The sequence below is a fragment of the Salmo salar genome, chromosome 07 (genome assembly GCF_965601325.2).
Source record: "Salmo salar chromosome 07, fSalSal1, whole genome shotgun sequence".
Lineage (NCBI taxonomy): Eukaryota > Metazoa > Chordata > Actinopteri > Salmoniformes > Salmonidae > Salmo > Salmo salar.
In genome coordinates, this window is record NC_138297.1 from 76,479,033 (window position 1) to 76,504,515 (window position 25,483).

Here is a 25,483-nt window from a genome sequence, read left to right on the forward strand (position 1 = left end):
TCCCCTCCCCTCCTCCCCTCCCCCTCCTCTTCCCTCATCTCCTCTCCTCCCCTCCTCTCCCCTCCACATCCGCGACATTTTGTCTCGTTCCTAAAGCAGTTTCCACTTTCCAGGGATGCCGCAGTTGTCACGAAGAGGAGGCTGTTATTGTAACGGTTGTAACCCCCGAACCGAACCGAACGGACATTGATGATTCAGATGAAGAACCGGGGGAGATCCTTCCCGAAGCACAAAATACCCGTTAGATCATTAACGGAATAAATAAGGAGTTAAAAGGATACGGAATGTAAAAATGCGACCGTTATTGCCGTGAGACAGGTACGTGATTGCTGATTATTGTAACAGTTACCCGGGTAGATCTGGCAGAACAGTTGGAGGACAACGTTTTACCTTCTTCGCCATCATGATTATTTCAGACCAAGCTGATAATAATTAGGCCGTTGTTCAATTAGGGATATTCAGAATGGTTTTTTTTTAATCATTTTTGCCTAAACGTTTGTCTTTGTTTACATTGAATGTGTCCATCACAACAACAAAAAAGTATTTTATTTTTATTTCACCTTTATTTAACCAGGTAGGCTAGTTGAGAACAAGTCCTTTATTTAACCAGGTAGGCTAGTTGAGAACAAGTTCTCATTTACAATTGCGACCTGGCCAAGATAAAGCAAAGCAGCGCGACACAAACAACAACACAGAGTTACACATGGAGTAAACAAGCGTACAGTCAATAATACAGTAGAGAAAGTATATATACAATGTGTGTAAATGAGGTGAGATAAGGGAGGTAAAGGCAATAAATAGGCCATGGTGGCGAAGTAATTACAATATAGCAAATAAACACTGGAGTGATAGATGTGCAGAAGATGAATGTATAAGTAATGAGATGTATTGAGTCAGTGTGCGGTCCGTCTGAGCCAGGACCGTCTGAGCCAGGACCTGTATTGAGCCAGTGTTCGTGTGAGCCAGTACTTGAGCCAGTGTGCGGACCGTCTGAAGCCAGGACCGTGTGAGATGTATTGAGCCAGTGTTCGGTCCGTCTGAGCCAGGACCGTGTGAGATGTATTGAGCCAGTGTTCGGTCCGTCTGAAGCCAGGACCGTCTGAGCCAGGACCGTGTGAGATGTATTGAGTCAGTGTTCGGTCCGTCTGAGCCAGGACCGTGTGAGCCAGGACCGTCTGAGCCAGGACCGTCTGAGCCAGGACCGTGTGAGATGTATTGAGCCAGTGTTCGGTCCGTCTGAGCCAGGACCGTCTGAGCCAGGACCGTCTGAACCAGGACCGTCTGAACCAGGACCGTCTGAGCCAGGACCGTGTGAGATGTATTGAGTCAGTGTTCGGTCCGTCTGAGCCAGGACCGTGTGAGCCAGGACCGTGTGAGCCAGGACCAGGACCATGTGAGCCATGTATTGAGCCAGTGTTCGAGTCCAGTCTGAGCCAGGACCGTGTGAGATGTATTGAGCCAGTGTTCGGTCCGTCTGAGCCAGGACCGTGTGAGATGTATTGAGCCAGTGTTCGGTCCGTCTGAACCAGGACCGTTTGAGCCAGGACCGTCTGAGCCAGGACCGTGTGAGCCAGGACCGTCTGAGCCAGGACCGTGTGAGATGTATTGAGCCAGTGTTCGGTCCGTCTGAACCAGGACCGTGTTGAGCCAGGACCTGTATTGAGCCAGTGCCCGTCTGAACCAGGACCGTCTTGAAGCCAGGACCGTCTGAGCCAGGACCGTCTGAGCCAGGACCGTGTGAGATGTAATATCATAGATGTTATTCAAATTCAACGATCATCAATAATAACAAAAATCTGTGAAATAGATGAGCTGTAGCTTTAGTCTCCAGTCGCACAACATTCCCCACAACATTCCCACAACATTCCCACAACATTCGCACAACATTCCCACAACGTTCGCACTACATTCCCACAACGTTCGCACTACATTCCCACAACATTCCCACAACATTCGCACAACATTCCCACAACATTCCCACAACGTTCGCACTACATTCCCACAACGTTCGCACTACATTCCCACAACATTCCCACAACATTCCCACAACATTCCCACAACGTTCGCACTACATTCCCACAACGTTCGCACTACATTCCCACAACGTTCCCACAACATTCCCACAACATTCCCACAACATTCCCACAACATTCCCACAACGTTCCCACAACATTCCCACAACATTCCCACAACATTCCCACAACATTCCCACAACGTTCCCACAACGTTCGCACAACATTCCCACAACATTCCCACAACATTCCCACAACATTCCCACAACATTCCCACAACATTCCCACAACGTTCCCACAACGTTCGCACTACAGCGCACACAGGTGTCTTGTCTGGTTGTTTGTAAAGCTGCATCTTCTCTTTGTCCTGTAATTGTCCTGTGAGTCTATGGTTTTTGCCAGGCTGTATGTTGATAAGCTATTATTCTGAAAGCTGAATCTCATGAGACCTGTTATCCTGCCAGGGAACAGCAGAACTCACGTAGGCCAGATGAACAATACATTTCAATCCACCTGCTGCTAATGGTGCTGTTGGTGGCATGAGGTAGATCAGTCCGTCTACCTGCTGTTAATGGTGCTGTTAATGGTGGCATGAGGTAGATCAGTCCATCTACCTGCTGTTAATGGTGCTGTTAATGGTGGCATGAGGTAGATCAGTCCATCTACCTGCTGTTAATGGTGCTGTTGGTGGCATGAGGTAGATCAGTCCATCTACCTGCTGCTAATGGTGGCATGAGGTAGATCAGACCATCTACCTGCTATTAATGGTGGCATGAGGTAGATCAGTCCATCTACCTGCTGTTAATGGTGCTGTTAATGGTGGCATGAGGTAGATCAGTCCATCTACCTGCTGTTAATGGTGCTGTTAATGGTGGCATGAGGTAGATCAGTCCATCTACCTGCTGTTAATGGTGCTGTTGGTGGCATGAGGTAGATCAGACCATCTACCTGCTATTAATGGTGGCATGAGGTAGATCAGTCCATCTACCTGCTGTTAATGGTGGCATTAGGTAGATCAGTCCATTTACCTGCTGTTAATGGTGGCATGAGGTAGATCAGACCATCTACCTGCTGTTAATGGTGCTGTTAATGGTGGCATGAGGTAGATCAGTCCATCTACCTGCTGTTAATGGTGCTGTTGGTGGCATGAGGTAGATCAGTCCATCTACCTGCTGTTAATGGTGCTGTTGGTGGCATGAGGTAGATCAGTCCATCTACCTGCTGCTAATGGTGGCATGAGGTAGATCAGTCCATCTACCTGCTGTTAATGGTGGCATGAGGTAGATCAGTCCATCTACCTGCTGCTAATGGTGGCATGAGGTAGATCAGTCCATCTACCTGCTGCTAATGGTGGCATGAGGTAGATCAGTCCATCTACCTGCTGCTAATGGTGGCATGAGGTAGATCAGTCCATCTACCTGCTGCTAATGGTGGCATGAGGTAGATCAGTCCATCTACCTGCTGCTAATGGTGGCATGAGGTAGATCAGTCCATCTACCTGCTGCTAATGGTGGCATGAGGTAGATCAGTCCATCTACCTGCTGTTAATGGTGGCATGAGGTAGATCAGTCCATCTACCTGCTGCTAATGGTGGCATGAGGTAGATCAGTCCATCTACCTGCTGCTAATGGTGGCATGAGGTAGATCAGTCCATCTACCTGCTGTTAATGGTGGCATGAGGTAGATCAGTCCATCTAATAATCCTACTCTGTCTCTGATAGGCTTATCAAAATAAGTAGGTGTGACGTGAGCTCATCTCACCGCTTCAGGAGAATATGTAAAGCCAGATCGAGGGTGACGAGTCTCTGATATGTCCCTCGTAAGGGTGGCGCATCTTGTTGTTTTAGTAATATTCATGTCATCTCTAACCTACAAAGAGAGGCTTTTCCCCCTAGCTGTGTTCTCGCTCCATTTCCTGTCATGACACCGAGAGAGAGGCTTTTCTCCATAGCTGTGTTCTCGCTCCATTTCCTGTCATGACACCGAGAGAGAGGCTTTTCTCCATAGCTGTGTTCTCGCTCCATTTCCTGTCATGACACCGAGAGAGAGGCTTTTCCCCCTAGCTGTGTTCTCGCTCCATTTCCTGTCATGACACCGAGAGAGAGGCTTTTCTCCATAGCTGTGTTCTCGCTCCATTTCCTGTCATGACACTGAGAGAGAGACTTTTCTCCATAGCTGTGTTCTCGCTCCATTTCCTGTCATGACACTGAGAGAGAGACTTTTCTCCATAGCTGTGTTCTCGCTCCATTTCCTGTCATGACACTGAGAGAGAGGCTTTTCTCCATGGTGTTGTGGTGTTGTGGTGTTGACACTGGTGTGTTGTGGTGTTGTGGTGTTGACACTGGGCTGTCACGGTGTTGTGGTGTCGTGTTGTCATGGTGTTGTGGTGTTGTGGTGTTGTGGTGTTGACACTGGTGTGTTGTGGTGTTGTGGTGTTGACACTGGTCTGTCACGGTGGTGTTGTGGTGTTGTGGTGTTGACACTGGGCTGTCATGGTGTTGTGGTGTTGTGGTGTTGACACTGGTGTGTTGTGGTGTTGTGGTGTTGTGGTGTTGTCATGGTGTTGTGGTGTCGTGGTGTTGTGGTATCGTGTTGTCATGGTGTTGTGGTGTCGTGGTGGTGTTGTGGCGTTGTGGTGTTGTGGTATCGTGTTGTCATGGTGTTGTGGTGTTGTGGTGTTGTGGCGTTGTGGTGTTGTGGTATCGTGTTGTCATGGTGTTGTGGTGTTGTGGTGTTGTGGCGTTGTGGCGTTGTGGTATCATGGTGTTGTGGTGTTGTGGTGTCGTGGTGGTGTGGTGTTGTGGTGGTGTTGTGGTATCGTGTTGTCATGGTGTTGTGGTGTCGTGGTGTTGTGGTGTTGTGGTGTTGTGGTATCGTGTTGTCATGGTGTTGTGGTGTTGTGGTGTCATGGTGTTGTGGTGTTGTGGTGTTGTGGTATCGTGTTGTCATGGTGTTGTGGTGTCGTGGTGTTGTGGTGTTGGTATGGTATCGTGTTGTCATGGTGTCGTGGTGTCGTGGTGTTGTGGTGTTGGTATGGTATCGTGTTGTCATGGTGTTGTGGTATCGTGTTGTCATGGTGTTGTGGTGTCGTGGTGTTGTGGTGTTGTGGTATCGTGTTGTCATGGTGTTGTGGTGTCGTGGTGGTGTGGTGTTGTGGTGGTGTGGTGTTGTGGTATCGTGTTGTCATGGTGTTGTGGTGTCGTGGTTGTGTGGTGTTGTGGTGTTGTGGTATCGTGTTGTTGTGGTGTTGTGGTGTCGTGGTGTTGTGGTGTTGGTACGGTGTCGTGTTGTCGCGGTGTTCCTCTCTCTCCAGCCCAGAAACACTGTAAACTGTATATCTTTCAGCAGCAGCAGCAGCTGGCTGGTTGAGGTTCAGGCTTCTCTCCCATCAGGCTGTGCTGTATGGATGTCAGGGCTGAATCAGGCGATGGTTGCCAAGGGAATCGAGGGTATGGAGGTAGAGAGAGGAGAGCCACTAGAGTAAACATGAGATGTGAGATAAGCTGCTACTGCTGCTGTCCCCTCGGCTGGGTATAACCTACCTCAACCTGTCCCCTGGGCCTGGGTATAACCTACCTCAACCTGTCCCCTGGGTCTGGGCTGGGTATAACCTACCTCAACCTGTCCCCTGGGTCTGGATATAACCTACCTCAACCTGTCCCCTGGGTCTGGGCTGGGTATAACCTACCTCAACCTGTCCCCTGGGTCTGGGCTGGATATAACCTACCTCAACCTGTCCCCTGGGTCTGGGCTGGATATAACCTACCTCAACCTGTCCCCTGGGTCTGGCTGGATATAACCTACCTCAACCTGTCCCCTGGGTCTGGGCTGGATATAACCTACCTCAACCTGTCCCCTGGGTCTGGGCTGGGTAAACCTACCTCAACCTGTCCCTTGGGCTGGATATAACTTACCTCAACCTGTCCCCTGGGCCTGGGTATAACCTACCTCAACCTGTCCCCTGGGTCTGGCTATAACCTACCTCAACCTGTCCCCTGGGTCTGGGCTGGCTATAACCTACCTCAACCTGTCCCCTGGGTCTGGGCTGGGTATAACCTACCTCAACCTGTCCCTTGGGCTGGGTATAACCTACCTCAACCTGTCCCCTGGGCTGGATATAACTTACCTCAACCTGTCCCCTGGGCCTGGGTATAACCTACCTCAACCTGTCCCCTGGGTCTGGCTATAACCTACCTCAACCTGTCCCCTGGGTCTGGGCTGGCTATAACCTACCTCAACCTGTCCCCTGGGTCTGGGCTGGATATAACCTACCTCAACCTGTCCCCTGGGCTGGGTATAACCTACCTCAACCTGTCCCCTGGGTCTGGGCTGGGTATAACCTACCTCAACCTGTCCCCTTCGGCTGGATATAACCTACCTCAACCTGTCCCCTGGGCTGGGATATAACCTACCTCAACCTGTCCCCTGGGTCTGGGCTGGATATAACCTACCTCAACCTGTCCCCTGGGTCTGGGTATAACCTACCTCAACCTGTCCCCTGTGTCTGGGCTGGGTATAACCTACCTCAACCTGTCCCCTGGGTCTGGGCTGGATATAACCTACCTCAACCTGTCCCCTGGGCTGGGTATAACCTACCTCAACCTGTCCCCTGGGTCTGGGCTGGATATAACCTACCTCAACCTGTCCCCTGGGTCTGGGCTGGATATAACCTACCTCAACCTGTCCCCTGGGTCTGGGCTGGATATAACCTACCTCAACCTGTCCCCTGGGTCTGGGCTGGATATAACCTACCTCAACCTGTCCCCTGGGTCTGGGTATAACCTACCTCAACCTGTCCCCTGTCTGGGCTGGATATAACCTACCTCAACCTGTCCCCTGGGCCTGGGTATAACCTACCTCAACCTGTCCCCTGGGTCTGGGCTAATAACCTACCTCAACCTGTCCCCTGGGTCTGGGCTGGATATAACCTACCTCAACCTGTCCCCTGGGTCTGGGCTGGATATAACCTACCTCAACCTGTCCCCTGGGTCTGGGTATAACCTACCTCAACCTGTCCCCTGGGCTGGATATAACCTACCTCAACCTGTCCCCTGGGTCTGGATATAACCTACCTCAACCTGTCCCCTGGGTCTGGGTAAAACCTACCTCAACCTGTCCCCTGGGCTGGATATAACCTACCTCAACCTGTCCCCTGGGTCTGGGCTAGATATAACCTACCTCAACCTGTCCCCTGGGTCTGGATATAACCTACCTCAACCTGTCCCCTGGGTCTGGGTATAACCTACCTCAACCTGTCCCCTGGGTCTGGGCTGGATATAACCTACCTCAACCTGTCCCCTGGGTCTGGGTATAACCTACCTCAACCTGTCCCCTGGGCTGGATATAACCTACCTCAACCTGTCCCCTGGGTCTGGGCTAGATATAACCTACCTCAACCTGTCCCCTGGGCTGGATATAACCTACCTCAACCTGTCCCCTGGGTCTGGGTATAACCTACCTCAACCTGTCCCCTGGGTCTGGGCTGGATATAACCTACCTCAACCTGTCCCCTGGGTCTGGATATAACCTACCTCAACCTGTCCCCTGGGTCTGGGCTGGATATAACCTACCTCAACCTGTCCCCTGGGTCTGGATATAACCTACCTCAACCTGTCCCCTGGGTCTGGGCTGATATAACCTACCTCAACCTGTCCCCTGGGTCTGGATATAACCTACCTCAACCTGTCCCCTGGGCTGGATATAACCTACCTCAACCTGTCCCCTGGGTCTGGATATAACCTACCTCAACCTGTCCCCTGGGTCTGGGTAAAACCTACCTCAACCTGTCCCCTGGGCTGGATATAACCTACCTCAACCTGTCCCCTGGGTCTGGGCTAGATATAACCTACCTCAACCTGTCCCCTGGGTCTGGATATAACCTACCTCAACCTGTCCCCTGGGTCTGGATATAACCTACCTCAACCTGTCCCCTGGGTCTGGATATAACCTACCTCAACCTGTCCCCTGGGTCTGGGTATAACCTACCTCAACCTGTCCCCTGGGTCTGGGCTGGATATAACCTACCTCAACCTGTCCCCTGGGTCTGGATATAACCTACCTCAACCTGTCCCCTGGGTCTGGGCTGGATATAACCTACCTCAACCTGTCCCCTGGGTCTGGGTATAACCTACCTCAACCTGTCCCCTGGGTCTGGGCTGGATATAACCTACCTCAACCTGTCCCCTGGGTCTGGATATAACCTACCTCAACCTGTCCCCTGGGTCTGGGCTGGATATAACCTACCTCAACCTGTCCCCTGGGTCTGGATATAACCTACCTCAACCTGTCCCCTGGGTCTGGGCTGGATATAACCTACCTCGACCTTTCACAACCACATCCTGTCCCCATGTATGGACTATACCTCAGAGTACCTCAGCCTCCAACCCATAATCCCCCTCTCCTAGAGTACCTCAGCCTCCACCCATAATCCCCTCTCCTAGAGTACCTCAGCCTCCACCCATAATCCCCCTCTCCTAGAGTACCTCAGCCTCCACCCATAATCCCCCTCTCCTAGAGTTCCTCAGCCTCCACCCATAATCCCCTCCCCTAGAGTACCTCAGCCTCCACCCATAATCCCCTCTCCTAGAGTTCCTCAGCCTCCACCCATAATCCCCCTCTCCTAGAGTACCTCAGCCTCCACCCATAATCCCCCTCTCCTAGAGTACCTCAGCCTCCACCCATAATCCCCTCTCCTAGAGTACCTCAGCCTCCACCCATAATCCCCTCTCCTAGAGTACCTCAGCCTCCACACATAATCCCCTCTCCTAGAGTACCCCAGACTCCACCCATAATCCCCCTCTCCTAGAGTACCTCAGCCTCCACCCATAATCCTCTCTCCTAGAGTACCTCAGCCTCCACCCATAATCCCCTCCGCTAGAGTACCTCAGCCTCCACCCATAATCCCCTCTCCTAGAGTACCTCAGCCTCCACACATAATCCCCTCTCCTAGAGTACCCCAGCCTCCACCCATAATCCCCCTCTCCTAGAGTACCTCAGCCTCCACCCATAATCCCCCTCTCCTAGAGTACCTCAGCCTCCACCCATAATCCCCCTCTCCTAGAGTACCTCAGCCTCCACCCATAATCCCCCTCTCCTAGAGTACCTCAGCCTCCACCCATAATCCCCCTCTCCTAGAGTACCTCAGCCTCCACCCATAATCCCCCTCTCCTAGAGTACCTCAGCCTCCACCCATAATCCCCTCTCCTAGAGTACCTCAGCCTCCACCCATAATCCCCCTCTCCTAGAGTACCCCAGCCTCCACCCATAATCCCCCTCTCCTAGAGTACCCCAGCCTCCACCCATAATCCCCCTCTCCTAGAGTACCTCAGCCTCCACCCATAATCCCCCTCTCCTAGAGTACCTCAGCCTCCACCCATAATCCCCCTCTCCTAGAGTACCTCAGCAGAACCTTAATGATTATCCCCAGAGAGACTCAGGACCCCACAGACTCCTGCTTATTGGCTCTGTGTGCCCTGCTGTCCCCTGGTGTGGTTGCGCTCAGCTTTGTCCCTCGGAGCGACTAATGAATAGGTTTGTCTCTTCAGCCGTTACTGATCCTCAGGGCAGGTTGATGTTCTACTGAGACTATATAAACCATTAACAGGAAGTAGTGGATATTCTACTGAGACTATATAAACCCTTAACAGGAAGTAGTGGTTGTTGATATTCTACTGAGACTATATAAACCCTTAACAGGAAGTAGTTGATGTTCTACTGAGACTATATAAACCATTAACAGGAAGTAGTTGATATTCTATTGAGACTATATAAACCATTAACAGGAAGTAGTTGATATTCTACTGAGACTATATAAACCCTTAACAGGAAGTAGTTGATGTTCTACTGAGACTATATAAACCATTAACAGGAAGTAGTTGATGTTCTACTGAGACTATATAAACCATTAACAGGAAGTAGTTGATGTTCTACTGAGACTATATAAACCATTAACAGGAAGTAGTGGATATTCTACTGAGACTATATAAACCATTAACAGGAAGTAGTTGATGTTCTACTGAGACTATATAAACCCTTAACAGGAAGTAGTTGATGTTCTACTGAGACTATATAAACCATTAACAGGAAGTAGTTGATGTTCTACTGAGACTATATAAACCATTAACAGGAAGTAGTTGATATTCTATTGAGACTATATAAACCCTTAACAGGAAGTAGTTGATGTTCTACTGAGACTATATAAACCATTAACAGGAAGTAGTGGATATTCTACTGAGACTATATAAACCCTTAACAGGAAGTAGTTGATATTCTACTGAGACTATATAAACCATTAACAGGAAGTAGTGGATATTCTACTGAGACTATATAAACCATTAACAGGAAGTAGTTGATGTTCTACTGAGACTATATAAACCATTAACAGGAAGTAGTTGATGTTCTACTGAGACTATATAAACCATTAACAGGAAGTAGTTGATATTCTACTGAGACTATATAAACCATTAACAGGAAGTAGTTGATGTTCTACTGAGACTATATAAACCATTAACAGGAAGTAGTTGATATTCTACTGAGACTATATAAACCATTAACAGGAAGTAGTTGATGTTCTACTGAGACTATATAAACCATTAACAGGAAGTAGTTGATGTTCTACTGAGACTATATAAACCATTAACAGGAAGTAGTTGATGTTCTACTGAGACTATATAAACCATTAACAGGAAGTAGTTGATGTTCTACTGAGACTATATAAACCATTAACAGGAAGTAGTGGATATTCTACTGAGACTATATAAACCCTTAACAGGAAGTAGTTGATATTCTATTGAGACTATATAAACCATTAACAGGAAGTAGTTGATATTCTACTGAGACTATATAAACCATTGACAGGAAGTAGTTGATGTTCTACTGAGACTATATAAACCATTAACAGGAAGTAGTTGAAGTTCTAGTGAGACTATATAAACCATTAACAGGAAGTAGTTGATATTCTACTGAGACTATATAAACCATTAACAGGAAGTAGTTGATATTCTACTGAGACTATATAAACCCTTAACAGGAAGTAGTGGATGTTCTACTGATGTATTATACAGAGGTAGAGATGTATTAGAATACAGACATCTCATCAACACAGCCCCTCTTTGTCAGGGAACAAAGAGAGAGACGTTAGAGCCCAAAGGACACTGAGTGGGTGACCTCGAGCCTCTCACCGTGAGATATAGAGTCTTCTGCTTGTTTGGCCACTGAGTGCCAGAGCCCCTCATAGGGCCCAGGGACCCAGAGAGCCAGAGCCCCTCATAGGGCCCAGGGACACAGAGAGCCAGAGCCCCTCATAGGGCCCAGGGCCACAGAGAGCCAGAGCCCCTCATAGGGCCCGGGCCGAGAGCCGGCCCCTCATAGGGCCCAGGGACACAGAGAGCCAGAGCCCCTCATAGGGCCCAGGGACACAGAGAGCCAGAGCCCCTCATAGGGCCCAGGGCCACAGAGAGCCAGAGCCCCTCATAGGGCCCAGGGACACAGAGAGCCAGAGCCCCTCATAGGGCCCATGGACACAGAGAGCCAGAGCCCCTCATAGGGCCCAGGGACACAGAGAGCCAGAGCCCCTCATAGGGCCCAGGGACACAGAGAGCCAGAGCCCCTCATAGGGCCCAGGGACACAGAGAGCCAGAGCCCCTCATAGGGCCCAGGGACACAGAGAGCCAGAGCCCCTCATAGGGCCCAGGGACACAGAGAGCCAGAGCCCCTCATAGGGCCCAGGGACCCAGAGAGCCAGAGCCCCTCATAGGGCCCAGGGACACAGAGAGCCAGAGCCCCTCATAGGGCCCAGGGACACAGAGAGCCAGAGCCCCTCATAGGGCCCAGGGGCACAGAGAGCCAGAGCCCCTCATAGGGCCCAGGGACACAGAGAGCCAGAGCCCCTCATAGGGCCCAGGGACACAGAGAGCCAGAGCCCCTCATAGGGCCCAGGGACACAGAGAGCCAGAGCCCCTCATAGGGCCCAGGGCCACAGAGAGCCAGAGCCCCTCATAGGGCCCAGGGACCCAGAGAGCCAGAGCCCCTCATAGGGCCCAGGGACACAGAGAGCCAGAGCCCCTCATAGGGCCCAGGGACACAGAGAGCGAGAGCCCCTCTTAGGGCCCAGGGACACAGAGAGCCAGAGCCCCTCATAGGGCCCAGGGACACATAGTGCCAGAGCCCCTCATAGGGCCCAGGGACACAGAGCCCCTCATAGGGCCCAGGGACACAGAGAGCCAGAGCCCCTCATAGGGCCCATGGACACAGAGAGCCAGAGCCCCTCATAGGGCCCAGGGACACAGAGAGCCAGAGCCCCTCATAGGGCCCAGGGACACAGAGAGCCAGAGCCCCTCATAGGGCCCAGGGACACAGAGAGCCAGAGCCCCTCATAGGGCCCAGGGACACAGAGAGCCAGAGCCCCTCATAGGGCCCAGGGACACAGAGAGCCAGAGCCCCTCATAGGGCCCAGGGACACAGAGAGCCAGAGCCCCTCATAGGGCCCAGGGACACAGAGAGCGAGAGCCCCTCTTAGGGCCCAGGGACACAGAGAGCCAGAGCCCCTCATAGGGCCCAGGGACACAGAGAGCCAGAGCCCCTCATAGGGCCCAGGGACACAGAGAGCCAGAGCCCCTCATAGGGCCCAGGGACACAGAGAGCCAGAGCCCCTCATAGGGCCCAGGGACACAGAGAGCCAGAGCCCCTCATAGGGCCCAGGGACACAGAGAGCCAGAGCCCCTCATAGGGCCCAGGGACACAGAGAGCCAGAGCCCCTCATAGGGCCCAGGGACACAGAGAGCCAGAGCCCCTCATAGGGCCCAGGGACACAGAGAGCCAGAGCCCCTCATAGGGCCCAGGGACACAGAGAGCCAGAGCCCCTCATAGGGCCCAGGGACACAGAGAGCCAGAGCCCCTCATAGGGCCCAGGGACACAGAGAGCCAGAGCCCCTCATAGGGCCCAGGGACAGCTGTCCTTCCAGAGGCCTTGTCTATAATGACTATGTTCCCCATCACCATTATGCAATATGGGGAGCTGGCCTTGCTGATTCAGTTTCCTCTGGGTACAAACACATGTTGATCTTTCCAAGGACACATATATACACACACACACACACAGACACACACACACACAGACACACACACACACACACACACACACACAGACACAGACACACACACACACACAGACACAGACACACACACACACACACACAGACACACACACACACACACACACACACACACACACACCTACACACAGACACACACACACACACAGACACAGACACACACACACACACACACACACATATATACACACACACACATATATACAGACAGACAGACAGACAGACAGACAGACAGACAGACAGACAGACAGACAGACAGACAGACAGACAGACAGACAGACAGACAGACAGACAGACAGACAGACAGACAGCATCTCACAGATGTGCTCAGATCAGTTCAGGACGGATCTCTCCTCAGGTTAGAATAGGACTGATCTCTCCTCAGGTTAGAATAGGACTGATCTCTCCTCAGGACTGATCTCTCCTCAGGACTGATCTCTCCTCAGGACTGATCTCTCCTCAGGTTAGAATAGGACTGATCTCTCCTCAGGACTGATCTCTCCTCAGGACTGATCTCTCCTCAGGTTAGAATATCATCTGTAAACCTGAGAAGATGAGTTACGGTGCCTTCAGAAAGTATTCAGACACAATAATGACCAAGTGAAAGATGTTTTTAGAAATATTTGCAAATGTATTGAAATCCACATAAGTATTCAACACCCCCTGAGTCAATACATGTTAGAATCCTCTTGGGCAGTGGTTACAGCAGTGAGGCTTTCTGGGTAATTCTCTAAGAGCTTTGCACACCTGGATTGTATAATATTTTTGCACATTATTCTTTTAAAAAAATTCTTCAAGCTCTGTCAAGTTGGTAGTTTGCTAGACGGCCATTTTGAAATCAACTAGATTTAAGTCAAAACTTAAAAACGTATTTACTTCGCCACCATGGCCTCTTTATTTATTGCCTTGACCTCCCTTATCTCACCTCATCTGCTCACATTGTATATAGACTTATTTTTCTACTGTATTATTGACTGTATGTTTGTTTTTATTCCATGTGTAACTCTGTGTTGTTGTATGTTGTCGAACTGCTTTGCTTTATCTTGGCCAGGTCGCAGTTGTAAATGAGAACTTGTTCTCAACTAGCCTAACCTGGTTAAATAAAGGACTTGTTCTCTACTAGCCTAACCTGGTTAAATAAAGGACTTGTTCTCAACTGGCCTACCTGGTTAAATAAAGGACTTGTTCTCAACTAGCCTAACCTGGTTAAATAAAGGACTTGTTCTCAACTAGCCTAACCTGGTTAAATAAAGGACTTGTTCTCAACTAGCCTACCTGGTTAAATAAAGGACTTGTTCTCAACTAGCCTAACCTGGTTAAATAAAGGACTTGTTCTCAACTAGCCTACCTGGTTAAATAAAGGACTTGTTCTCAACTAGCCTACCTGGTTAAATAAAGGACTTGTTCTCAACTAGCCTAACCTGGTTAAATAAAGGACTTGTTCTCAACTAGCCTAACCTGGTTAAATAAAGGACTTGTTCTCAACTAGCCTACCTGGTTAAATAAAGGACTTGTTCTCAACTAGCCTACCTGGTTAAATAAAGGACTTGTTCTCAACTAGTCTACCTGGTTAAATAAAGGTGAAATAAATCAATTTAAAAAACCTGTAAACTCGGCCGCTCAGGAACATTCGCTGTCTCCTTGGTAAGTAACTCCAGTGTAGATTTGTCCTTGTGATCGTCGTCGTCGTGTCTGTAGGTGGCAGGGAAGTCAGGCGCAGGAGAAACCAACTTGGTATCACTGGAGTTGTTTAAGTTAGGGCTAGAGGGCAGTATTGACACGGCTGGATAAAAAACATACCCGATTTAATCTGGTTACCACTCCTACCCAGTAACTAGAATATGCATATACTTATTACATATGGATAGAGAACACCCTACATTTTCTAAAACTGTTTGAATGGTGTCTGTGAGTATAACAGAACTCAAATGGCAGGTCAAAACCTGAGAGATTCCTTTACAGGAAGTGGCCTGTCTGACCATTTCTTGAACTTCTTTTCCATCTCCATCATTTACTAAGGATCTCTGCTCTAACGTGACACTTCCCACGTCGTCCATAGGCGCTCAGAGCCCGGGAAAAACCTGAATGTCGTCATTCCAGCCCCAGGCTGAAACACATTATCGCCTTTCTCAAGTGGCCGATCAAGGGACACTGGGCTTATGCGCGTGACCCCGACCGCCCCCGCCTTTGGGATTTTTTCCTCTGTTTGCCGAAAAGGAGATTCCCTGTCGGAATATTATCGCTTTTCTACGAGAAAAATGTCGTAAAAATTGATTTTAAACAGCGGTTGACATGCTTCGAAGTACGGTAATGGAATATTTAGAATTTTATTGTCACGAATTGCGCCATGCGCGCGACACTTCTTTACTATTTCGGATAGTGTCTGGAACGCACGAACAAAACGCCGCTATTCGGATATAACGATGGATTATTTTGGACCAAACCAACATTTGTTATTGAAGTAGCAGTCCTGGGTGTGCATTCTGACGAAGACAACAAAAGGTAATGAAACTTTTATAATAGTAAATATGATTATGGTGAGTGCTAAACTTGCCGGGTGTCTAAATAGCGAGCCCGTGATGCCTGGGCTATGTACTTAGAATATTGCAAAATGTGCTTTCACCAAAAAGCTATTTTAAAATCGGACATATCGAGTGCATAGAGGAGGTCTGTATCTATAATTCTTAAAATAATTGTTATGCTTTTTGTGAATGTTTATCGTGAGTAATTTAGTAAAATGTTATCGAATTCCCCGGAAGTTTGGGGGGGTATGCTAGTTCTGAACGTCACATGCTAATGTAAAAAGCTGGTTTTTGATATAAATATGAACTTGATTGAACAAAACATGCATGTATTGTATAACATAATGTCCTAGGGTTGTCATCTGATGAAGATCATCAAAGGTGAGTGCTGCATTTAGCTGTCTTCTGGGTTTTGGTGACATTATATGCTGGCTTGAAAAATGGGTGTCTGATTATTTCTGGCTTGGTACTCTGCTGACATAATCTAATGTTTTGCTTTCGTTGTAAAGCCTTTTTGAAATCGGACAGTGTGGTTAGATTAACGAGAGTCTTGTCTTTAAATGGCTGTAAAATAGTCATATGTTTGAGAAATTCAAGTAATAGGATTTTTAAGGTTTTGAAAATCGCGCCACAGGCTGGCAGTGGCTGTTACGTAGGTGGGACGCAAGCGTCCCACCTAGCCCATAGAGGTTAATATTATAAAAACAAACGCCAAAAAAAAACAACGTACATAAAAAATAAAAACACGGGTAAAATAACCCGTCGCGTTCTCAACTGGCCTACCTGATTAAATAAAGGACTTGTTCTCAACTGGCCTACCTGGTTAAATAAAGGACTTGTTCTCAACTAGCCTAACCTGGTTAAATAAAGGACTTGTTCTCAACTAGCCTACCTGGTTAAATAAAGGACTTGTTCTCAACTAGCCTAACCTGGTTAAATAAAGGACTTGTTCTCAACTAGCCTACCTGGTTAAATAAAGGTGAAATAAATAAATCAATAAAACCTGTAAACTCGGCCGCTCAGGAACATTCGCTGTCTTCTTGGTAAGTAACTCCAGTGTAGATTTGTCCTTGTGATCGTCGTCGTCGTGTCTGTAGGTGGCAGGGAAGTCAGGCGCAGGAGAAACCAACTTGGTATCACTGGAGTTGTTTAATATTCTAAAAACAAACGCCCCCCAAAAAAAACAACGTACATAAAAAAAATAAAAAAAAACACGGGTAAAATAACCCGTCGCGCAGCGATACAAAATACACGAACACAATAACCGCAAACAATCTCCGACAAGAGGGGGAACCAGAGGGTTCAATACACAGCATGTAATTGATGGGATTGGAACCAGGTGTGGTAGGAAGACAAGACAAAACAAATGGAAAATGAAAAATGGATCAATGATGGCTAGAAGACCGGTGACGTCGACCGACGAGCGCCGCCCCGAACAAGGAGGGGGACATCGACTTCGGCAGAAGTCGTGACATTGTGTTTTAAGTTATTGACCTGCTGAAAGGTGAATTCATCTCCCAGTGTAGATCTGGCCTTGTGTTTTAGGTTATTGACCTGCTGAAAGGTGAATTCGTCTCCCAGTGTAGATTTGGCCTTGTGTTGTAGGTTATTGTCCTGCTGAAAGGTGAATTCGTCTCCCAGTGTAGATTTGGCCTTGTGTTGTAGGTTATTGTCCTGCTGAAAGGTGAATTCGTCTCCCAGTGTAGATTTGGCCTTGTGTTGTAGGTTATTGTCCTGCTGAAAGGTGAATTCGTCTCCCAGTGTAGATTTGGCCTTGTGTTTTAAGTTATTGACCTGCTGAAAGGTGAATTAGTCTCCCAGTGTAGATCTGGCCTTGTGTTTTAGGTTATTGTCCTGCTGAAAGGTGAATTCGTCTCCCAGTGTAGATTTGGCCTTGTGTTTTAGGTTATTGTCCTGCTGAAAGGTGAATTCGTCTCCCAGTGTAGATTTGGCCTTGTGTTGTAGGTTATTGACCTGCTGAAAGGTGAATTCGTCTCCCAGTGTAGATTTGGCCTTGTGTTTTAGGTTATTGACCTGCTGAAAGGTGAATTCATCTCCCAGTGTAGATTTGGCCTTGTGTTGTAGGTTATTGTCCTGCTGAAAGGTGAATTCGTCTCCCAGTGTAGATTTGGCCTTGTGTTTTAGGTTATTGTCCTGCTGAAAGGTGAATTCGTCTCCCAGTGTAGATTTGGCCTTGTGTTGTAGGTTATTGACCTGCTGAAAGGTGAATTCGTCTCCCAGTGTGTATTTGGCCTTGTGTTTTAGGTTATTGACCTGCTGAAAGGTGAATTCATCTCCCAGTGTAGATTTGGCCTTGTGTTGTAGGTTATTGACCTGCTGAAAGGTGAATTCGTCTCCCAGTGTAGATTTGGCCTTGTGTTGTAGGTTATTGACCTGCTGAAAGGTGAATTCGTCTCCCAGTGTAGATCTGGCCTTGTGTTTTAGGTTATTGACCTGCTGAAAGGTGAATTCATCTCCCAGTGTAGATTTGGCCTTGTGTTTTAGGTTATTGACCTGCTGAAAGGTGAATTCGTCTCCCAGTGTAGATTTGGCCTTGTGTTGTAGGTTATTGACCTGCTGAAAGGTGAATTCATCTCCCAGTGTAGATTTGGCCTTGTGTTTTAGGTTATTGACCTGCTGAAAGGTGAATTCATCTCCCAGTGTAGATTTGGCCTTGTGTTTTAGGTTATTGACCTGCTGAAAGGTGAATTCGTCTCCCAGTGTAGATTTGGCCTTGTGTTTTAGGTTATTGACCTGCTGAAAGGTGAATTCATCTCCCAGTGTCTGTTGGAAAGCAGACTGAACCAGGTTTTCCTGTGATTAGCTCTATTCCGTTTCATTTTATCCTTAAACATAAACTCCCTTGTCCTTGCCAATGATAGGAATACCCATAACATGGTGCAGCCACCACCATGCTAGACAATATGAAGACTGGTACTCAGTGATCTGGTGGATTCGCCCCCAACATAACGCTTTGTATCCAGGACATAAAGTTCATTTCTTTGACACTTTTTTTTTCAGTTTTACTTTAGTATCTTGTTGTAAACAGGAAGCATGTTTTTAGAATATTTATTATTCTGTACAGGCTTCCTTCTTTCCACTCTGTCATTTAGATTAGTATTGTGGAGTAACTACAATGTTGTTAATCCATCCTCAGTTCTCTCCGATCACAACCATTAAAACTCTGTAACTGTTTTTAAAGTCACCATTGGCCTCATGGTGAAATTCCCTGAGCGGTTTCCCGAGTTCGGAAGGACGCCTGCATCTGTCGATGTGCCCTTTGAGCAAGGCACTTCACCCTAATTTGCTCCAGGATGTAACGGCCGTCGAAAGGAGTTGACCAAGTGGTGCAGCGTGGGAATTTGTTAATCTTTGTATACTAGAACTAAACAGAAATGAACTTCCCCACAACAACCCTGTGGGGGGAAAAAAATTGGCTGCCTAAGTATGGCTCTCAATCAGAGACAAAACGATAGACAGCCGTCCCTGATTGAGAACCATACTCGGCCCGAAAAACAAAGAAATGCCAAAACATTAGAAAAAAAAGGAACACAGAATGCCCACTTTAGTCACACCCTGGCCTTAACCCAAAATAGAGAATTAAAAACCCTCTCTATGGCCGGGGCGTGGCAACAGAGGAGCGTCGTAGTCCGATGGCCGACCTTGTAAAAACAACACATTTCACTCCACCTTTCTGTTTACATGTGACAATAAAACAATATAATTATTTGTTTTGTAGTCTGAGTGTATCGATAGACCATCCGACGTGTAATTTAATAACGTCATCGTGCTCAAAGGGATATTCAACGTCGGGTTTTTGTAATGGTTGTCGTCTGGAAAGGAGGACCAAAACGCCGCGGGTTGGAAACTCATCTTCTTTTAAGGAAAACCAAACAAACACGTATACAAATAAAAATAAAAAATAAATAAATGATGAACGACGAAAATACAGTCTTGTCTCAAAAACACGCAAAACAAGAAACAATCTCCCACCAACACTAAACCAAACACATACCCATATATAGGACTCCCAATCAGAGGCAACGAGAAAACATCCTGCCTCCAATTGAGAGTCCAAACCCCAATAAACCAGACATAGAAATACAAAAGGCCAGAGACCACATAGAAATACAAACATAGAACATTACCCAAAAACCCGGAAATAATAAATCAAACGCCCTACTAAATAAACCACCACCCCGAACCACATAAAACAAATACCCTTCTGCCACGTCCTGACCAAACTACAATAACAAATAACCCCTATTACTGGTCAGGACTTGACACTTTATTTTTTTTTACATTTTTTTACCCATCTACCTATCAGTGCCCTTCTTTTCGAGGCCTTGGGAAACCTCCCTGGTCTTTGTGGTTGAATCTGTGTTTGAAATTCACGCCCTCGACTGAGGGACCTTACAGATAATTGTACGTGTGTGGAGGTACAGAGATGAGGTAGTCATTCATAAATCATGTTAAACACTATTATTGAACACAGAGTGAATCCATGCAACTTATTATCCGACTTGTTGAGCACATTTTTACTCCTGAACTTATTTAGGCTCCTTACCAATAACAAATGGGGTTTAGTACTTTTTGACTCGAGACATTTCAGCTTTTTCATTTTTAATTGACATTAGGGGGGGTATTGTGTGTAGGCAAAGTGATACAAATCTGGATTTAATCCATTTTTTTAATTCACACAACAAAATGTGGAAAAAGTCCCGAGGTGTGAATACTTTCGGAAGGCGCTGTAAGTCTCTTATTTCCACGAATGTCCTCTTCCGTACGGGTATATATCATATACAATGCAGATGGTATTATTTATTACCTACTGTTTTGTAAGTTTTCCCATGTCTCCTCCATCTCACAACATCTATTTTGTGTGTTTGTCTCCGCAGCTCTCCCATGGTGCCGTCTCTGCAGCTCTCCCGCGGTGCCGTCTCTGCAGCTCTCCTGAGGTGCCGTCTCTGCAGCTCTCCCGCGGTGCCGTCTCTGCAGCTCTCCTGAGGTGCTGTCTCTGCAGCTCTCCTGAGGTGCTGTCTCTGCAGCTCTCCTGCGGTGCTGTCTCTGCAGCTCTCCTGAGGTGCTGTCTCTGCAGCTCTCCCGTGGTGCCGTCTCTGCAGCTCTCCCGTGGTGCCGTCTCTGCAGCTCTCCCGTGGTGCCGTCTCTGCAGCTCTCCCGTGGTGCCGTCTCTGCAGCTCTCCCGTGGTGCCGTCTCCGCAGCTCTCCCGTGGTGCCGTCTCTGCAGCTCTCCTGCGGTGCTGTCTCCGGTAGCGGCATGGTCTACTCCCAATCAACAGACAGCATCAAGCCCTCCCTCCTGTCTCTCCTCTCCCCCTCCTTTACCCTCCCCATGACCTTTAACCTCTCAGACAGGAGCAACACCAGCTCAGCCACACCCTCTCTCTGTAACCACGATGCCCTCTCTTCCTCTTCCTCCTCCTCCGGCCTCCAGAACACCACCCAGGTGTCGTATGAACTCACCCCAGCGGAGGTGGCTGTTCTGGGGCTTGTGTTCAGTCTCCTGTGGCTGATCTCCATCCTGGGTAATGTTCTAGTGTGTGTGGTGATCCACCGTAGCAGAAGAAGTCAATCCACTACTAACTATTTTGTGGTGTCCATGGCCTGCGCTGACCTGTTGTTGTCCCTGGGCTGCGCTCCCTTCGTACTCCTCCAGGTGACCTGCGGAAGCTGGCCTCTCAGCGCTGCCGCCTGTAAGGTTGTCCGTTACCTGCAGCACCTGTGTCCTGGTGTCCAGGTGTATGTTCTGCTGTCTATCTGTGTGGACCGTTTCTACACCATCGTGTACCCACTGAGCTTCAAGGTGTCCAGGGAGAAAGCGAAACGGATGATCTTGGCTTCCTGGTTGTTGGACGCCGCTTTCGTCTCTCCTTGCTTTTTCTTCTACGGCTCGGAGGAGGCGGCGGAGGCGACGGACGGGGGCGTGCACTGTGACTTCTTCCTGCCGGCGGGAAGCTGGGACGGCGTGGCGTACGGATCCGCCCACCTGCTCCTGGGTTTCTTGATCCCAGCCGTCCTCATCGTGTGGTTTTACCAGCGCGTCGTCCGTTACATCTGGAGGATCGGCGCAGACGGACACACGGTCCGGAGAACCATGAACATCGTCCCAAGGACTAAAGTGAAGACCATCAAGATGTTTCTCATGTTGAACGTTGTGTTCCTCCTCACCTGGACTCCCTTCTACGTTGTCCAGCTGTGGCACCCTAGTGAGGCCCCGGGCCCCAGCAGACAAGGGGCTCTGGTCTTCTGCTGCGTGATGTGGGTGGCGTTTAGCTCCGCCGCCTCCAAACCGTCGCTCTACTCCGTCTACAACGCTAACTTCAGACGCGGCACGAGGGAGACCTTCTGCACGTCCTCTATGAAGTGTTACCGTAGCAACGCCTACACCATCACCGCCAGCTCCCGCATGGCCAAGAACAACTACGTGGGCGTGGTCGACGTCCCCGCGGCGACCAAGACGACACTCGCCAAAGACTCAGTCTACGACACGTTTGACCGCGAGGCCAAGGAGAAGAAGCTGGCCTGGCCAATCAGTGCCAATCCTCCCAACACCTTCGTTTGATTGGAGGGAGACAGGGTTTAACAACCAATCAGAGCCAATCCTCCCAATACCTTCGTCTGATTGGAGGGAGACAGGGTTTAACTACCAATCAGAGCCATCCCTCCCAATACCTTCGTCTGATTGGAGGGAGACAGGGTTTAACAACCAATCAGAGCCAATCCTCCCAATACCTTCGTCTGATTGGAGGGAGACAGGGTTTAACTATTGACGCTACATTTCTGAGGATGGCATGCGTTGTTGAAACAGGACAATATCTGGGTTGCTAAAACACTATATTCAGAGGGTACTTTGAACGAGGAGAGAGAGAGAGAGAGAGAGAGAGAGAGAGAGAGAGAGAGAGAGAGAGAGAGAGAGAGAGAGAGAGAGAGAGAGAGAGAGAGAGAGAGAGAGAGAGAGAGAGAGAGAGAGAGAGAGAGAGAGAGAGTTAGTTAGTTCACATTGTATTGAATCAGACACTGGATTCCACATATGTGGTTCTTAATCCCGTCTGTCTGTCTGTTAACATGTCTGTGGTTCTTAATCCCGTCTGTCTGTCTATTAGCATGTCTGTGGTTCTGAATCACGTCTGTCTGTCTGTTAACATGTCTGTGGTTCTGAATCCCGTCTGTCTGTCTGTTAACATGTCTGTGGTTCTGAATCCCCTGTCTGTCTGTTAGCATGTCTGTGGTTCTGAATCACGTCTGTCTGTCTGTTAACATGTCTGTGGTTCTGAATCCCGTCTGTCTGTCTGTTAACATGTCTGTGGTTCTGAATCCCCTGTCTGTCTGTTAGCATGTCTGTGGTTCTGAATCACATCTGTCTGTCTGTTAACATGTCTGTGGTTCTGAATCCCCTGTCTGTCTGTTAACATGTCTGTGGATCTGAATCCCCTGTCTGTCTGTGGATCTGAATCCCCTGTCTGTCTGTGGTTCTGAATCCCCTGTCTGTCTGTTAACATGTCTGTGGTTCTGAATCCCCTGTCTGTCTGTGGTTCTGAATCCCCTGTCTGTCTGTGGTTCTGAATCCCCTGTCTGTCTGTGGTTCTGAATCCCCTGTCTGTCTGTTAACATGTCTGTGGTTCTGAATCCCCTGTCTGTCTGTGGTTCTGAATCCCCTGTCTGTCTGTGGTTCTGAATCCCCTGTCTGTCTGTGGATCTGAATCCCCTGTCTGTCTGTTAACATGTCTGTGGTTCTGAATCCCCTGTCTGTCTGTGGTTCTGAATCCCCTGTCTGTCTGTGGTTCTGAATCCCCTGTCTGTCTGTGGTTCTGAATCCCCTGTCTGTCTGTGGTTCTGAATCCCCTGTCTGTCTGTTAACATGTCTGTGGTTCTGAATCCCCTGTCTGTCTGTGGTTCTGAATCCCCTGTCTGTCTGTGGTTCTGAATCCCCTGTCTGTCTGTGGTTCTGAATCCCCTGTCTGTCTGTGGTTCTGAATCCCCTGTCTGTCTGTTAACATGTCTGTGGTTCTGAATCCCCTGTCTGTCTGTGGTTCTGAATCCCCTGTCTGTCTGTTAACATGTCTGTGGTTCTGAATCCCCTGTCTGTCTGTGGTTCTGAATCCCCTGTCTGTCTGTGGTTCTGAATCCCCTGTCTGTCTGTGGTTCTGAATCCCCTGTCTGTCTGTGGTGGGATGTGACCATGGGACAGTTAAGAGTGTCTGTGTGGAAAAGGTTTTCTCAGGTAGAGCAGTCTGTTAACATGATCCTATATTATATACATGGTCCTCATACATCTATAACACTGTTATAACACCTGTTATAACACCTTGTAACGTCTCATACTTCTATAACACTGTTATAACACCTTGTAACATCTGTTATAACACATTGTAATGTCTCATACTTCTATAACACTGTCATAACACATTGTAACATCTGTTATAAAACATTGTAACATTCATACATCTATAACACTGTTATAACACATTGTAACATCTGTTATAACACATTGTAACATCTGTTATAACACATTGTAACATCTCATACATCTATAACACTGTTACAATGTGTTTTAACATCTCATACATCCATAACACTGTTATAAAACATGGTAACGTCTGTTATAACACATTGTAACATCTGTTATAACACCTTGTAACGTCTGTTATAACACACGTGATGCTCTTATTGCTGTTTTGCTGTGATCCCTGTGATTTTTCATGGAGGCTGAAGCCTTGAGGTGATTGGTCTGACAGACGGCCTTTAACTGGACAGTCTTTGGCCCCTCCCCCCACGCAGACAGACGCAGCAGGCTGAGGACCTGATTGGTTGGCGATGACGGAGTCTCATTGAAACGCTTTGCAGCATCACGGGCCTTGACTACTCTCTAGCTGCTGCTGCTATCACCTGTTACTGCCTGACTCTAACCGCTATCCTCTGACCCCTAACCCCTAACCTCTAACCCCTATTCCCTAACCTCTAACCCTTAACCCCTAACCTCTAACCCCTAACCCCTATTCCCTAACCTCTAACCCCTAACCTCTAACCCCTAACCCCTATTCCCTAACCTCTAACCCCTATCCTCTGACCCCTAACCCCTAACCCCTATTCCCATAACCTCTAACCCCTAACCTCTAACCCCTATTCCCTAACCCCTAACCCCTATTCCCCTAACCTCTAACCCCTAACCTCTAACCCCTAAACCCAGGCTCTAACCCCTAACCTCTAACCCCTAACCCTTAAACTCTAACCCCTAACCCCTAACCTCTATCCCCTATCCCCTAACCTCTAACCCCTGACCTCTAACCCCTAACCCCTATCCTCTAACCCCTAACCCCTATCCTCTAACCCCTGACCCCTAACCCCAGGCTCTAACCTGCCAGACACTCTGTTAGTCTCTGTTAGTGTGTGAAACTACTGTCTGTACTGTGATTTAAATACTCATTGCTTTCTACTGATGAATACCTAATGAATAAAGCATCAGATGTGAATACACAATGCAGCATCACACGTTACAATGTAAACCTGTTGTAAGATTTACCCACAGATTTACAGCGAAATGGGACTCACACAAAAAGGCCAAATGAATCAGAATGTTATTTGATGTATTTGAAGGATTGAAAAGGAATCTGTCTGAGAGAGAGGGATATACAGCTCAGTCTGTCCAGAGAGATATACAGCTCAGTCTGTCCAGAGAGAGATATACAGCTCAGTCTGTCTAGAGAGATATACAGCTCAGTCTGTCTAGAGAGATATACAGCTCAGTCTGTCCAGAGAGATATACAGCTCAGTCTGTCTAGAGAGAGATATACAGCTCAGTCTGTCCAGAGAGATATAC

At 48.2% G+C, this 25,483-nt stretch overlaps 1 protein-coding gene across 1 annotated transcript; it reads left to right on the top strand.

Moving 5' to 3' along the window:
* gpr19 (G protein-coupled receptor 19) lies at positions 1 to 25,143 on the top strand. The gene is made up of 2 exons (XM_045712072.2): positions 1 to 318; positions 20,544 to 25,143. Exon 2 carries the CDS (start codon positions 20,924 to 20,926, stop codon positions 22,226 to 22,228), a length of 1,305 nt encoding a protein of 434 aa, XP_045568028.2. The 5' UTR covers positions 1 to 318; positions 20,544 to 20,923; the 3' UTR covers positions 22,229 to 25,143.
* Positions 25,144 to 25,483: the final 340 nt, after the last annotated feature.